The sequence below is a fragment of the Balaenoptera physalus genome (assembly GCF_965194825.1).
Source record: "Balaenoptera physalus genome assembly, chromosome: 10".
NCBI classification, from domain to species: Eukaryota; Metazoa; Chordata; class Mammalia; order Artiodactyla; family Balaenopteridae; genus Balaenoptera; species Balaenoptera physalus.
The window spans coordinates 64,344,850-64,362,154 of NC_138889.1; the positions used below are offsets into that span (position 1 = coordinate 64,344,850).

Consider the following 17,305-nt stretch of genomic DNA (forward strand, 5'->3'; position numbering starts at 1 on the left):
AAAAGAAAGTAAAATGTTAAAGTATGCCTAAGAACATTCCTCCGGTGTGTGTTTTGTGTGGGTGTCAGTCTATGGATAGTGATGCTATTGGCTAGAAACGCCTGGGGGCACTCACCTGGGCTCCTCCTCCTTGCAGGGAGCTCCCACAGACATTTTCCCACCCAGAGCCAATGCTGGACCAGCCCTTAGAGTTCTTATTATGATTACAAGACACACCTCAGCCACAACCATTAGGAAACTTTGGAGAAACAAGGTTTGTTATTCACAAGTCCTGTGGGGTAAACAGCATACCTGAGCCACACAACAAGGTCAGGGGTACAGAAGAGGGAGGGAGAATGGACCTGAGGTTCTGCCTTTACTGGGGTCAAGGGTGAGGTCCCCAGATTTTCACAGTTTCACTCTTTATAGGTGAATTTAAAACATAAGAGCAGGAATTAAAGTTCAAGAAGGGAAAACCAGGGGCATTCAAAAGGTCATTCATCTAGTGAACCAGAGCTTTCTAAAAAGGGGAAGTTCACGGACCAGGTATCCTGATTCTTTACCTAGTTGTGTCATTGGTAATGTGTTTATTTGAGATGAATGTCTTTATTTTTTAATTAATTTTTATTGGAATATAGTTGATTTACAATGTTGTGTTAGTTTCTGCTGTACAGCAAAGTGAATCAGTTATCCACATACCTATATCCACTTTTTTTTCAGATTCGTTTCCCATGTAGGTCATTACAGAGTATCGAGAAAAGTTCCCTGTGGTATACAGTAGGTCCTTATTTGTTATCTATTTTATATATAGTAGTGTGCACATGTCAATCGCAATCTCCCAATTTACTCCTCCCCCCCTTTCCCCCTTGGTAACCATAAGTTTGTTTTCTAAATCTGTGACTCTATTTCTGTTTTGAAAATAAGCTCATTTGTACCATTTTTTGATTCCACATATAAGCAATATCATATGATATTTGTCTTTCTCTGTCTGACTTACTTCACTCAATATGACAATCTCTAGGTCCATACGTGTGGCTGCAAATGGCATTATTTTGTTCTTTTTTATGGCTGAGTAATATTCCATTGTATATATGTACCACATTTCTTTATCCATTCACCCATCGATGGACATTTTGGTGGCTTCCATGTCCTGGCTATTGTAAATAGTGCTGCAATGAACACTGGGGTGCATGTACCTTTTCAAATTATGGTTTTCTCCAGATATATGCCCAGGAGTGGGATTGCTGGGTCATATGGTAGTTCTATATTTAGTTTTTTAAGGAACCTCCATACTGTTCTCCACAGTGGCTGTATCAATTTACATTCCCACCAACAATGTAGGAGGGTTCCCTTTTCTCCACACCCTCTCCAGCATTTATTGTTTGTAAATTTTTTGATGATGGCCATTCTGACGACTGTGAGGTGATACTTCATTGTAGGTTTGATTTGCAGGAGATGAATGTCTTTATAATGGATGCCTCAGCAATCCAAAGCTTAATGTTAGGCACTTACATTACAATCAAAAAAGCTAATTGTTGGGTGCTTACACTACACTGTGATTCTAGCACATGGAATTGACCTAATACTAATATATCAGAAGCCTGTTAGGTATTTGAGGGGGTTCATTGCCAAAGAAACATGAGCTTGGCTTTTAAAGAAAGCTTTTGATAAAGAATTAAAATAGTTATTGATTCTAATATTTTATAAGCAGGAAACAGGCTGCAAATATGGTACCTGCAAAAGAAGTCACATGCTCCAATGCCTGCTTCATTTAATGTCACTGGGGACATTGAAGAAGGCACAACCGCCTAAAAGCAGAACAAGGGGATATAGAAAACAATGGCCAGGAGACATTGTCCCAGAGAACATAACCAGTGTCTAGTCAGGGATCTTCCCCAACTGTCAGGAGATTAAAATGTTGTGATGCCTGCCCCCAAAAGTATTCCAGCATTACTATTGAAAAGTTCCTGCTAAATGTATTCTGTGCTTCACTTTCAACTGGGAATCTTAATGGCTGGTACCCAGTTTCTGCTCCACCATTAAATAGGTAGTGGGAGAAGGAGGATGACTGGTCCAAGAGGAACCACATCAGGATGGAGATGACCACACACTCCTGGAGATCTCGGACTCTGTGCTGTATACAGTGACTAGTCTCACTTGGGAAGAGGTTACAAACGTTTTACATGTGAGAGTCTCACTTATGTCATTTCTCTTAAGAAATAAATATTTAGTCACCTGGCCTCTCCTCTAGGCAGCTAGATTTATGTGAGGATTCTGGTCAATGGAATGATAGAGAAAATGATGTAAATCTCTCCCAGATTGGCCCCAGAAACATCCCGCAAGATCCTGCACTTTCTCTCCCTTCGCTGTGTGACAGCCAGATTCAAAAGGACCTGTGGAGGTCTCGAAGGGTAATGTGGAATACCTACATGTGATAGAAGCATGGGTCCCTAAATGTTGACATGAAGCAAAGCCCCCATGCATTGAAATCAGGATGTGGATGAGGAGTAAACTTATACTGTGCTAAGTTCCTGTGGTATCTTTATTGTAGTAACTAACTTTACGTGTATGTACTAATTCAATATATGACGGGTTTTGATGTGCACTGTCTTTGCTATCTATAATCTGGAACATGAAAAAGTTCAGAAAACTACAAATCTATCTAATTGAAGTCAAAAAGTGTAGCTCAATCCCTAGACAATATAATAGGAAAAGTAGATTTAGTAGCAAATATGCCTAATTTATCTCTCTTCATCCTTGTCCCTGTTAGTTGAATGACCGTTAGAATTTTATCTTTTTACTCATTTGCCTAGCCTGCAAAATTGGGAATAATGATAATTCATGGGCTATTTTGACCATAATCTCTCTGAAAGTAGTTTACCTCTTGGTAACATCTATGCTAATCACTACTGTGTTAATCACACGTAAAGCACTCAATAACTAAATTTTGGTTGCGCAGATGAAGAAATAAATAAATGTTGTTATTACATACAGTCCTTAGCAAAATACTGCTAATATAACATCTTATTAAATATAATAATACAATATACCCTTATGAATACCTGATTCACACTATTGATTTGACATTGTTTTTAAATGTCACTGAAAAAAAGGAAACCAGAAAAAAAAAAAGAAAAAAGGAAACCAGAGAATAAATTATATCCCTTTTATTTTTTAAATTAATCATTCAGCTCCCCACATGCTTATGAGCAGGAAGTACAGTATTTTCTTCTTGAAGCTACTCACTACCACTCCCCCTGAGTGTTGGAACGCCAGTTTTTCAGAGTTGTCAGTCCCCTTTCAGAAACAAGCAGAGGTTGAGAACTAAAGTATTGCTATTCCTACTTATAGCCACAGGGCGGCACTATTGACATGTCAGCAACGAAGTGTTTCTCTACTCCTTGCAGTAATGCCATCCTGTTTAGGCTCCCTGGCTACACAGCCTTGACGTTCCACAGTCCGCCTCTGAGGTCACAGCTCTCATCCTTAACACCCGTATGCTTAGAATATATCCCGAAGCACAGTAGAGTATCAGATGACTATGTACTAAGAGGCCCCCAAACTCCACTGTGGAAAACGTAGTTTTGTTCCCTCAGCAATATTTCGGTCTTTGTTATGGGCATTGGTCACCAGCATAGACTCCCTTTTTCCTCCAGATAATTTAATTCCAGGGAACTTGTTGCTCTCTCTTGCCACTGCGTCTTGATTTAAATCTGCTCTGATCCTGAATAGCAGTGTTCAGTGGTATCAGATCTTCTTTCTCAAAAGGCTCTGTGTTCCTCATGCAAGTGTGACTAACCTGCAAACCGGGGAGTAAAGTAAGTGGCCTTGGTAGGTCACTTCTTCCCCCTTCTCATGTTCTTAGTGCACCCCTTCCAGGACAGTTGGACCACAGTCAGCCTATTGTAGCACCGTGATTCTTCACAGATCTCAGTTAAACTGAAAAAACATCTGTATCCCACCATTTTATTTATTTTATTTTATTTTTCAGTTTTATTGAGATATGATTGACCTACAGCACTTAAAAGTTTAAGTTATACATATGTTGTGAAATGACTGCCACAAGAGTTTCGTTAATATCCAACGTCTTATATAGGTACCAAACAGAAGAAAAAGAAAAATGCTTTTTTCCTGTGATGAGAACTTTTAGGATCTACTCTCTTAGCAACTTTCAAATATATCTTACAGCAGCGTTAACTATAGTCATCATGCTGGACATTGCATCTTTGATACTTATTTATAACTGGAAGTTTGTATATTTATACCCCACCAACTTAAAATGCCTTCAGTTTATGCTACTTCATTCTATCCACTCAAGACAGTGTTCAAAGATCTCTACTAAGTACATTTTTTAATGCTATGGGAACTTCACAGCAGAGTTGTGTCTGCCCTTCAAGGCTGGGCTCTTTGAGTTATCCTGTTCCTCCATCCTCTTTATCTACATGTAGATTCACCCCAAAGCCTATCTTAGGACCACTGTGTCCCGTTCCTTGAACCACCTGCCCTGGGCTTGACAATTCTGTGAGAACCTGTGGTCCTCTTAACTTCTCTCCTTAGAACCAGAGAAGAGAGCCACCCTTATGTAGATGGCATATCTGTTTGTGCCCTGCTTCTATGAAACTAGAGATGCACTGTAGACACTGTCAACTCTTGACTTAGTCACTTCAGTCTCGTAAGTAAGGGGATGTTCACTGAGCCCCTGGATGTGCAAGAATTGTGCTAGTTACTGTGAGGAATGACAACTGGTGTGTTGGTCCCTACATCCTTACAAATCCCTACAACAAGTTGGTAGTATCTATCCCCGTGTGCTCCCAGTTTGAGTCAAGCTTCTCATAATTATGTCAGCTGTTTGCATTGATCTAGAGAAGCCTAGCTGAGGAACTAAGACCTGAATTTTGTCCAACTAACAGACTCTTATTTGAGTTCCTTCTGGGTTTGCAGCTGGGAATGCATAACAAAGGTAGAGAAAGCACGCCTACAGACCAACAGAGTAGACCAGATGTTTGAAAATATTCCTTGACAATACATACCATATTCCTATGAATTATATTCTTTCTGTTAGATCTTTTTTTAAAACTCATTTTTATAATCATCCACAGAAGGCTCTTATGAAAATTAAATGTTATCATGCACAAACACTGGTATATTGCAAGTGTTCAAAATATTTGAGCTTTTCATTTCATGATTATTACTATAATTATTATCAATATATAAGGACATTGAGATTATTAGTATCATTAGGCAAGTGGTGTTGAAGTTGGCCCTTCTGTCCTCTGAGGGACAGTAGGAGATGGTGGTGCATAAAATTCTTCCAGCAACCGTGAGATGGAGAGAATTCCTATTAAAGATTTCCTTTTCAAAAAAATGATAAATACTGAATCATACCTGTGGCTCTGCCTTGAGTAAATGAGAAGCGTGTCTGAGGGCATTAAGAGCCCCTTCTTGTAGGGAAATGGATGTCATTTTTCTTTCCCGCTGTTACTGAGTGTGGCTTTAGGAGAATCTGCCCCTGGAACCCACATCAGCATTGAGTTGCAGTTACTTTAATCCCCACAGGGTGGGGCAGTTGATCTTCATTCCTGTTGCCGGCTTAATGCCAAATTCTTTCCTAACTATGAAAGCTGCCCCTATAGCATTATGTCACATCTCTTTTTTTGTCTGCACCGGAGGACTTGATTCTGTCTCTGTCTCACTGGGAGGCATGCTGTACTGCAGGGTTCTGCTATAGCTGTCCTTCATGTGGTACTAAGTTTTCAGACTCAAGCAATTGGAGCTGTGCCAATAATTAACTCTTCTCTCTCAGCCCTAGACCCTCCCATCCAAACATCTTGTGATGCTGGGGCTTAGACTATAGGACCCTTGGTCAGCCGGCTCCCTCTTAGTTTCCACCTACAGAGAGCAACAGAGAAACACTGGAAGGTTGAAGCAAGGGAGGGGATATTTGGTCCCTCCTGTCTCTTCCTCTCGTCGGATTCCCTCAGCAATGACTCTTCCTCCTGGCAGTGGAATTAGTTTTAGCCTCCAGGATTGGTTGGTTGGTTGGTTGGTTGGGTTTTGGATTTTGTTTGGCTTTGCGTTTTGTTTGGGTTTTAGAACTCCCAGGATCAAATCAGCCTCACTGAACTCCCTAAAAGATACCAGCAGCAGGATAGAGTCCTTCCTCAGGGGTCTCAGTCCAGGCTGTAAGGGCACATTCTCGGAGGTCCTGTGACACTAGTAGCATTCAGAGGCAGCCCCCCTCCTCAGAGTTGTGAGAGTAGTTCAACGAGCCCATCGCCAACCTGCTGTCTCCTAATGACCCAATGCTTCCCAAGTATAAGGTTCTATTTTTTTTTTAAATGACCAGTGTTTTTTGTTTTTTGTTTGTGGCCACACCACGCAGCATGCGGGATCTTAGTTCCCCGACCAGGGATCAAACCTGTGACCCCTGCAGTGGAAGTGCGGAGTCCTAACCACTGGACCACCAAGGAATTCCAAGTATAAGGTTCTTCCTGCAGATACTATCTCTGTGTTACCTCAGCATCCCACCCCCCCCTTTTTTTTTTTTTTTTTTTTGGTTTCCAAGTCTCCAATACTTATTTAATCAAGTGCTTACCTTAAATTCTCTAAAAATGGTCAGTGGGATTTATTTTCTCCTGACTGGACCCACTGTTACCCAGAAACCCGACACTGTGCTGTGTCTTCCCATCTTCAACTAGAGCTCTTGGGAAGAGTCAACAAATAAGACTTGACTTTCAGTTCACTGCATGTGCAGCTTAAACACGTGGAGATGTGGTCAACCCACTGACCTGATTTCCCATTTTTTACCCCGTTGGTATCCCCGCTCCATAGCCCTCTCTCAACCTGTATCCTCATTCTCTAGACTCCCTGACGGTTGTGAGGCTGTGTAGGACATAGTAGGAGGCTGGCATTGCTTTATTTTATTATGAGTGCTCTTTCCCTGTGGTCCTGCAGATGCTTTGTCAGACAGGACTCTGCCTTCTCTGAGAACCCCCTGGCTCGCAAAGTAGTAGGTACAGGCAGGAAATACCTATGGACATCCAGAAGGACAAAACACAGGCGAAGGAGAGTAGGGTAGAGGCCTGGTCTCCAGCTTCAATTGCACAAGAAGGGGCATTTCTCTAGAAAGACACCAGGCTGTAGAGCCTAGATTTTAATCTCTGCTCTATCACTTCCCAGATATATGATCTCCAGCAGTTTGTTCTCTTAAAATTATATTTTCTCTGCTATGTAAAATGGAAGTAATAGTACCTACAAGAATGTTGTGAAGATTAAATTACTTCACTCTAATTGTCCAGGCTCAAAGCAATTACTCAAGAAAAATGAGTTTCTTCCTCTTGCCTACCCCATCCTGAAACAGGTAAGAATAAAGGAAGAAACCTGGGTCAGGCTTTTCTCTAGCTCATGTCTGGGCAAAATCACTGAGAAGGAAGGGGAGAGAGAATTAGAAATCTATTTTACATATTCACATCCCTCTCTGCAGCAATTTCTGAATTCCTTGTTTTATCTCATTGGTTTGAACCCCATATACAATAAGGTTCAAGGCAAGGGATATGAGGTGGTGAAGAACATTGAGCAGGATCAGGATGTCCATGGGGACGCTCTTTCTGGCCACATTTGTCAACACCACAACCAGCAGGATGGTGCTGAAGAAGAGGATGAGGATGAAGTGGGAGCCACACGTGCTCAGAGCCTTGACTGCAGCCCCCTCAGCCTTGAACTTGAGCGCAGCTCTTAGGATGAAGATGTAGGAGATGAAGATGAGGATGAAATCTGAGCCTAGTAAGGTCCAACCAGCTACAGATTGGTAGATTCTGTTCAGGGTGAAATTGTCACAGGAGAGCTGGACACAGGTTGGCACAGATGCAGTTCTCAATGACATTTTTCCCACAGTAGAGGAGCTGGGCAGAGAGAATGGGAATGGGTACAGTGAGAAGGGCATTTCGTATGACAACGAAGACACTAGCCTTGGCCACAAAGTGGTTAGTGATGATGGATGGGCACCTCAGTGGATGGCAGATGGCCATGTAGCAGTCATAGGCTATGACCATGAATGTGCAGGACTCCATGGCGAGGAAACTATTCATGATGAACATCTGGAGGAAACAGGCAGAGAAGCTGATGGACCTGAGGTCAAACCAGAAGATGGCCAGGACCTTGGGGATGACAATGAGACAGAACACCATATCCAGGAGGGAGAGGAGGCTGAGCAGGTAGTACATGGGCTCCTGCAGAGAGGCCTCCAGCTGGATGGTGATCAGGAGGGTGGCGCTGGCCCCCATGGCCAGAAAGAAGAGGAGGCTGAGGGGTAGGGACAGCCAGTGCTGCCAACTCTGATAGTTAAGGAAGCAGATGAGGAGGAATTCAGAGACTGGAGCAGTGGAGTAGTTGCTGGGTGATGCCATCCAATGAATCTTGAGCTGAGAAGTCTTTTCTTGACTATTTTCTTGGGCAGATACAAGAGGTAATTTTGTTTAATTGACTTCAAGAATAACAATAGGTAGTAACCTTACAATATTAAAAATGTGCAACAAATTAATTCAGTATGGTACCAGTGTAAGAAAATCAAAACAATGGTATAACATAGAAGTTGCTTTCTCAATGAAAATTTTAAGGAGCACAGGACCAACTTGTCAGCTAAGCAGAAGTTTAATAACATGAGAATATGAATGACCATTAAATTTTTTTAAAGGGTATCATTAGTGATCTGAACATGACTAATTCATTGGACTAGAAACCAGAATGAAAGGAGTTGAAGATTTCGTAAGTGAGGAAGTGTAAATAGGGAGGGCTGACTATGTAGCTAAAAGGTTCCTTTCAAGCTTGTCAGTAAAGAAAAGAGCAAGACAGAAATGAAACATACTGTAGCATACCTATTTGTCTGGGGAAAGATTATGAATTCAGAAGGAAAGTAAGATAAATGAAGTAGTTAGTTCATTGAGAATGCAACTTCTATTATTATTATAGTTTCTTTGTAGCCCTTTACACATAGATTTTTTTTTTTTTTTAATTTTATTTATTTATTTATTTATGGCTGTGTTGGGTCTTCGTTTCTGCGCGAGGGCTTTCTCCAGTTGCGGCAAGTGGGGGCCACTCTTCATCGCAGTGCGCGGGCCTCTCACTATCGCGGCCTCTCTTGTTGCGGAGCACAGGCTCCAGATGCGCAGGCTCAGTAATTGTGGCTCACGGGCCCAGCTGCTCCACGGCACGTGGGATCTTCCGGGACCAGGGCTCGAACCCGTGTTCCCTGCACTGGCAGGCGGACTCCCAACCACTGCGCCACCAGGGAAGCCCCTACACATAGATTTTGTCCCCCTCTGTCTCCCTCCACCCCACTCAAATATCTGAGGACAAATAACATGTACTTTTCATTTATACACACCAACATTCTCTAACACCTCATAGATTCTTAGCAAAAGCCTGTTGAAAAAGGTTTTTTAGTTCCTGGACCTTGGTGTTTACACTGATGGAAAATTTCAAGGGAGGAAAGTGAAAGTAGAGAATTAACCAGAGTTGCAGTGCTGAAGGGAACCTTGAGGAAGGGAAAGGAGAAGCTCTGATCAATACTACGAATGGTGGCTATATTTAAAATGGATAACCAACAAGGACCTACTGTATAGCACAGGGAACTCTGCTCAATAGTATGTAACAACCTGAATGGGAAAAGAATTTGAAAAAGAATAGATACATGTATATGCATTACTGAATCACTTTGCTGTACACCTGAAACTATCACAACATTGTTAATCAACTATACTCCAATATAAAATAAAAACTGTTTTTAATTTAAAATTTTTTAAACAAATATTTTTTAAAAATACTACAAATAGTGGTCACTGAGGGTCTGTGTGGTGGACTTCAGAGGATGGACTGAGCATGACACAAAATGCATGTTGGAACTTGGAGGCTTATTCATGCCACTGTCTGCAGATGCTCCTCGAGAGCCTGCCCCTTGGTGAGTGGTAAAACCTTGGGCTAGGTCTCTGACTTAATAAATCTTTTGCCCTTGCCCTAATACAAACACAGAACCACTCTATTGCTCCTAATATGTTAGTAAGAATTTTCTTGAATTTCCTTCTGTTTAAATTATTACCAACTTTATCCATACAAAATCTCATCTCCCTGCACAGATCTTTCCTCTCCTTCTTGACTTTATTCTCCCCATATTCTATTTTCTCATCCCTGATGAGTGCCCTTCTTAGCGCTGTGTCCTTTTCTAGCATTGTTTGACATAATATTCACACCTGTTCATGCTTCTCCTCAAAGACCACTCACTGATCAGTTCTCCTATTTATCTGCTTCCGTTCATCACATGTTCGCCACTTACTTGTGGAAAGACTCTATTGCCCAAAACTCATCAAGCCCAAGGTACTTTCCTTTAGCCACCCCGTGTTATCACTTAAACTCTAAGTCTATTAAAGTCTAATTTCTTCACTATTTAACATTGGATAACAGGTGAGTGAAGGGGGGAGAAAATCTGGAATGGGAAAGAAGGAAAAGGCAACAGATTCCTAGATGTTCTAACAGGTGGAAGTGCATATGTGAACATAGTCAATAATGTGGTACACAGTGTAAAACTTAATTTAAGGGCTCTAAAGCTGGACTGACAATGTTAGCTGGTATACATCAAGCATCCAGTATGTACCAGGCATTCTTCTAAGAGTATTATATGAATTTATTTCATAGAAGCACAGTGTCAAGAACAAAGTGGTTGAGAATCTTTCTCAACTCTGTTCTGATTACCCCACCTGGAGTACCCTATCCAGTTCAGGGCACTATGTATTAAGAAATTCCTTGTCAAACTGAGACAAAGTCACAGAGAGTTAAAAGATGGTAAAAGGCATCTTTTGTGGGGAGGGGAAGTCATTGTTACAAAATAACAATGTTACATTTGTAACATTGTTACAAAATATAGATGTGTGGTTTGAAAAAAAACAAGGACATCAGTGATAACTTCAAAGTATATGAATGGCTATCTTGGGGGAAAAGGCAAAACAAGGACCATCAGATAAAAATCACAGAGAAACTGAGTTTGGTTAAATATGAAAGATTTCTGTCAGTCGAAAGAAAGTGATCTATAGCCAGTTTAAACTACTCTACTGGGACAGAGTTGGGGGGAAGCTTCTTCATCAGTATTTTTCCTGAATCCCTATGCCAGGTGTCCAGTGATGTACTAACTCAGCATCCCTGCAGCCTTTTTATCACTTTGTATGATTTATAGATCTCCTTTCTCTTCTAGTCAGGCAAGATGAAGCCCAATTCTGCACTAAGTCTCCTAACCAAGAAAGGAAAAGTGACCCTCTTCTAGGAAGGCAGAGGGAAGAAAGAAAACTAGGAGACTCCTTACAGATGTGCTTAGGGTTTCTAGATGCTAATGCAGCCAGAGTTGCCATACCTCCCACCTCCTTATTGCCTTTTTCTTCCTGCTTATTGGAGGCTGCCTATTAGAAAATGATCCTTGCCTGCCTTGTCATTCTTCCTATCTAGATCCAATACAGCCTGTGCTATCCGCCCTTGGCTCTGGGACTTACAGAAGATGTAAAGGGATGAGTCCTTCATGATGTATCATCTGTAGTAGTCACCATGCAGGAAATTTGCTAAATAAATCTTGAGCGTTTTATGAGCCCCTATTCCTCTCCGACCCTCCTTCTTAGACCCAGATGGGAAAAGGTAGCTTGGGAAACAGAGACTCTATGGATAAAAAGCTGAGTCCTTTGGGAACTGTGTTGTATCATGTTCCTGCAGGTAGGGAGTGAGGATATGAAAGATGGAGTGGTTTGAAACTGAGGTAAGAACTTGCCAAGGAGCCAGAAGCCTGGGATCTGGTGCATAAGCCTGACTCACAGACATGGTTGAAGATGTAGGAAAGAGACAATAGGGTCTTTATTACAATAAGAACTCCAATGTTCTGAGTGCTTTCTGAGCAACCTAAACTGCTTAAGTTCTTTATCTAATTTTTCTCATTGAATCATCTCTCTTAGATATGAAAGAGCAACTCTTTGGAGTAGAAACTATTAACCCTACTGTGTGTAGGGGATAGATAGAGAGATGGAGCCTTGCCCAAAGTCACACAGTTAGTCTCTATTCATAGCCACATCGATCTGACTCCAGTGTCTGTGTTCTAAATGACTCATCCCCACTGTCGCCACTATTCTGATGACTGTGACTATAGTTATTGAAATCCTAAACAAAATCCTAGCGCACAGAGTTCAGAAAACTGTTAAGATTTGTTTAATTGATAAATATATTTATCCCCTAAAAAATGCAGAGAGAGTTCAACATAAGGAAATCTGACAATCTAACTTAACACATCAAGGTTGTAGATAAGATATGGGAATAAAATCATTCAAATCACAAGCAGATTTGAATCCTAGCTCTGACATTTGCTATTTGTGTGACCCATCCATCAAACAAATACTAACTACCTTCTACACTCCACAAACTGTATTAGACACTGTATACAATGGTAAATAAGGCAAACATGGTCCCTGCCTTCACCAAGAGTTCATTCCAATTATGTGGTTGTTAAAAGAAAATAGGCATCTCTAAATGTACTTCTTTGAATAATTTCTGAGATATGTTGTTTAGCAAAGAAGCAAGTGACAAAAACAGTACATAGAATGCTACACAAAATAACTTTGTAATGCTATACCAAGAATGCAATATGAAAAAGTGTATGTATATATACACTTTCTTATATGTTCTTAGATATAATCAAATTACGTCTGGAAGGATACACAAGAAACCTGTAAGAGTAATTCCTTCTGAGAAAGACAAATGTGTCAAACTTGGCAGACAGTAGTAAAAATGGTATGTTAGAGATTGCTGGTTGTTTCCCCAATGCCCCAATTCTTCCTTAGTAACAAAAAACATTATTTTATTTGGGTACTCATGTATACCGACAAAGTACTATACCTCTCAGATTCCAAATGTTAGTAGATGTCATTTGACAAAGTTTCCAAGAAAACTCTTTAATATGAACTAACTCAGCCGAGACATGAAGGTCATTTACCCTCCCTCCTTCCACATGGAAGAGGCACAGGACTGATGCCTGAATTTCTAGCAGCCATCTTAAACTATTATATGCAGTCAGAAATAATACTGATATAGAGAAAGAATTACTTTTACTGAATACCTTTTTTAATTTTTAAAACTTTGAACTACATGAATATATTTTCTATTTCTTAATTAAATATGTTTTAATTTTATTCTTTTGATCATACAGTTAAAATGCAGAAAGCTTTGGTAATTTTACAAAAGAAAATATACAAAATCCTGTCATATGCCATCACAGAGCATTATTGCGGGAGCATTACTTTAGATAAGTGGGATCAAAAAGGCCTTAAGGAATAGAGATATGAATGGGAAGAAAAACAAGAGTAGAAGCAGAGAAGCCAGTCAAAAGACTATTACTTGGTCCAGGCAAGAGATGGTGGCCTGGACCAGATTGGTGGCAGAGGAAATAAATTTGAGCGGAAAAATTTTGGAAGAATAGTCAAGTAAATATACAGATGAATTAGAAATGAGGTATTCAATGTAGAAATCAAATATAATTCTTAGGATTCTCTGATAACCTGATGGATATGGACCCATTTACTGTAATGGCATCACATAGTAAGATTTCTGGGTATTGTTGAGTTTACATTTGAAGTTTGTGATGATAAATTTAATGTGAAGTCAACAAGTTTATTTATGGGATTTTTTTCTAGAAAGCTTCAACCTTCCACAGAGGAGACATATATTTAGATTTAATCAGTTCCTGTTATTTCAAGCAACTACAATGGAGGGAGAGAACAAAGGAGGTTAGATTATTTCCAAGAGCGTAATTGAATGATGGGCCATAGAATCTAAGCTTGACAGGAATAAAGTCAAGAAAAGAGAGTGATATATAATAGAATGAAGGGGATTCTTTCAGTGGCTTGGTAATCTTTAGGTCCAACAATTGTGACTGTACTAAGGATAGTTAAAAATTTGAGCCTGCAATTAGAAGGTGACAGTCAGATAGTAGGATGTTTTGAATCTAAGTTTTAGAGGTGGGTCAACCACGAAAATGAGGTAAGTCAAAAACTGGGAGTTTAAACAAGAAAGGTTAAGTTTTGAGTAAAAGCTGAACTGAGTATTCAAGCATTTCCAGTTTTCCCAGCCATGGGATGCCCACTGCATGCAAATGACATTCTCATGAAAAATAAATGCCTATAAGTGAAGTAATTAATAATTATAGGAGGGATACATATAGTATAATTTCTTAAATCAAGGATAAATCTGAGAAAAGTTTGGGAGAAGTTTAGACTTCAGACAAAGAATATGTTCAACAGAGAAATGATTTGAGATATGAATTTTTAGTCTGTAGCCTCCCACTGACTTTAGACAAATAATTTAATTAGGCAATAAGTAATTCATTTCCTTCTTGTCTCATCTGATGCACCTATAGACACAACTGCCTGGGAGGTACCTTGCATTAGAAAGTGGACAGAAACTTATTCTGGTGCCCTTTATAAATTTGTCTGGGATTGGTGTAATTGTAGCAGTCTGCTGCTTGTATGGCACTTCCTGATGGTTTATATTGCATCGGAGGATTGAGTTCATCGGTAATAGATAGAAATGAGGAGAACAAATAGATAACAACTCTGGGCAAGCAGGGCAGGAGCTGTTTCTGCTGGGAACTTAGCACAGCTCTATTGTCTTGTGCTGGGAGGTGTGTACCTGGAACACAATAGGGCTGTGCAGAGATAGCACCAGAACAGACTAATGGCCAAACTAAAATTTCAAAAGGGATGCTACAATCAAGCCCATAAAAAGTGAAACGACTGCTTTGTAGTTCCCTCTCCTCCCATCCTTATTTTTACTGTTTCCCATGAGTTCCTAACTGATGACCTTTAAATGTGTCCCTCGGGTGTGAGGGGGGGGTGGCTGGGGGGGGAGGTGGTGGTGGGATGAATTGGGAGATTGGGATTGACATGTATACACTGATGTGTATAAAATGAATAACTAATAAGAACCTGCTGTATAAAAGATAAATAAATAAAATTTTAAAAAGAAAAAATATAAGGGAAAAATTTTTTAAGTTTTAAAAATAAACGTAGAACTGCAAACTAATGTAAGTGCAATGAAGGAAAGAAATTCAGTCTTTACAGAATAAAGGTAGCTAACTTTGGAACTTATTTATCAGATACATTATCATTTAAAAAATGTGCATTTTTTTTTTTTAATGAGGATTTTTGCACTTATGTTCATCAGGGATATTGACCTGTAATTCTTTTTTTTTTTTTTTAATATCTTTGTCTGGTTTTGATATCAGGGTGATGCTGGCTTCATAGAATAAGTTCAGAAGCATTCATTACCTTGCAATATTTTGGAATAGTTTGAGAATAGTTTGAATTTGATTTGCCGTATTTCATTGAGAATTTTTGCATCTATATTTATCAGAGATATTGGCCTGTAGTTTTCTTTTTTAGCAGTGTCCTTTTCTGGTTTTGTTATCAGGAGAATACTGGCCTTGTAAAATGAGTTTGGGATTGTTCCCTCCTCTTCAATTTTTTTCAAAGAAACTCAAACTCTTTGAGTTTCAAAGAAACTCAAATTCAAGCTCTTTTTTCAAAGAGCTTGAGAAGGCTGGGGGTTAACTCTTTAAATGTTTGGTAAAATTTTACCAGTGAAGCCATCTGGTACTGGACTTTTCTTCATTGGGAGAATTTGATTACTGATTCAATCTCCTTACTAGTCATTGGTCTATTCAGATTTTCTACTTTTTTCTGATTCAGTCTTGAACTGTAAATTGTATGTTTCTAAGAATTTTTCCATTTCTTCTAGGTTGTACAGTTAGTTGGTGTATAGTTATTCACAGTAGCACCTTATGATCCTTCGAATTTCTGTGATATCCATTCTAATGTCTCCTTTTTATTTATAATTTTGTTGATTTGGTCTCTTTCTCTTTTTTCCTTGGTTAGTCTAGCTAAGGATTTATTAATTTTGTTTATCTTTTTAAAGAATCAACTCTTAGTTTGGTTAATATTTTCTATCATTTTCCTGTTCTCTATTTCATTTATTTCTGCTCTAATCTTTATTATTTCCTTTCTTCTGCTAATTTTGGGCTCAGTTTCTTCTTCTTTTTCTACATTCCCTAAGGCGTAGAGTGAGGTTGTTTATTTGGGAATCTTTCTTGCTTCTTAATGTAGGCATTTATTGCTATAACATTCCCCCTTAGAACTGCTTTTACTCATCCCACAGGTTATATTGTAACCACTTAACATGTGTAAAATGGTACTACCATTTTTATTAGGTTCCCATCCTTTTTTAAATGTGTCACTGATGGGGCTTCCCTGGTGGCACAGTGGTTGAGAATCTGCCTGCCAATGCAGGGGACACGGGTTCGAGCCCTGGTCTGGGAAGATCCCACATGCCGCGGAGCAACTGGGCCCGTGAGCCACAACTACTGAGCCTGCGCGTCTGGAGCCTGTGCTCCGCAACAAGAGAGGCCACGACAGTGAGAGGCCCGTGCACCGCAATGAAGAGTGGCCCCCGCTCGCCGCAACTAGAGAATGCCCTCGCACAGAAACGAAGACCCAACACACCCAAAAATCAATCAATCAATAAATAAATCTATAAAAAAAAAAATGTGTCACTGATGAAGTTGTTAATGTTGTGCCCCTACTCCCATTTTTCCCATAGGCCCTGTGGTTTCATTATATTATCTTACATAGTGCAGTGATTTTTAGAATATGTCTCATTATAGCAGAAAGAATTTTACTCAGTGGACATGTGGAAGATGGTGAATAACTCTTTTTCATTTCCATGGATACTGAAGGCTTCTGAAACCATAGGAGCCCCTGTTAGCAAATGCTGTTTGCGTGGCTGTTTGGGCCAGCAATTTTGTCCCACAATTAAGAGCAATAAATATTTATTTACAGACAACAAACTACCAGGCATTGTGATAAGCAGTGGTAATATTGAGGCTAATAAGCACTGCCTGTAACTCTTTCAGTCTAGTGGGGGAGAGAGACACAAGTAATTACAACAGAGGGGAACTGATGCTATTAAAGAATAAAGAAAGCAAGGTCTTCTCTCCAGACTTCAGGAAGTCAGCAAAGACCTCCCAGAGGAAGTGTTCCTCTAACCCAGATCTTTCCACTGCCAAAAGTCAGTCTCTTTCCTTGTTGCCCCCATCTCTGCCTCCTTACTCTACTTCCTGAGTTACCCAGGCTAGCAGAGGCAGAACAGGGAAGAGTTAATGTGGCCCAGGTGGGAGGGGTAAGGGTCCTGAGGGAAGTGGGTAGAAAGGGCCCCACAGGCATTGGTCAAGGTGAAGAGAAGCTGCAAACACACGGTG

General features: G+C 40.1%; 1 protein-coding gene across 1 annotated transcript in view; it reads right to left on the reverse strand.

Annotated features, from left to right (window-relative positions):
• Window positions 1-2,133: 2,133 nt before the first annotated feature.
• Window positions 2,134-17,305, reverse strand: part of LOC309637186 (FHF complex subunit HOOK-interacting protein 1B-like) — a 48,986-nt gene continuing 33,814 nt past the window's right edge. The window contains 2 exon segments of the mRNA XM_082411379.1: window positions 2,134-7,829; window positions 7,831-8,425. Of these exon segments, the coding sequence (XP_082267505.1) occupies window positions 7,445-7,829; window positions 7,831-8,425 (980 nt within the window). The 3' untranslated portion in view covers window positions 2,134-7,444.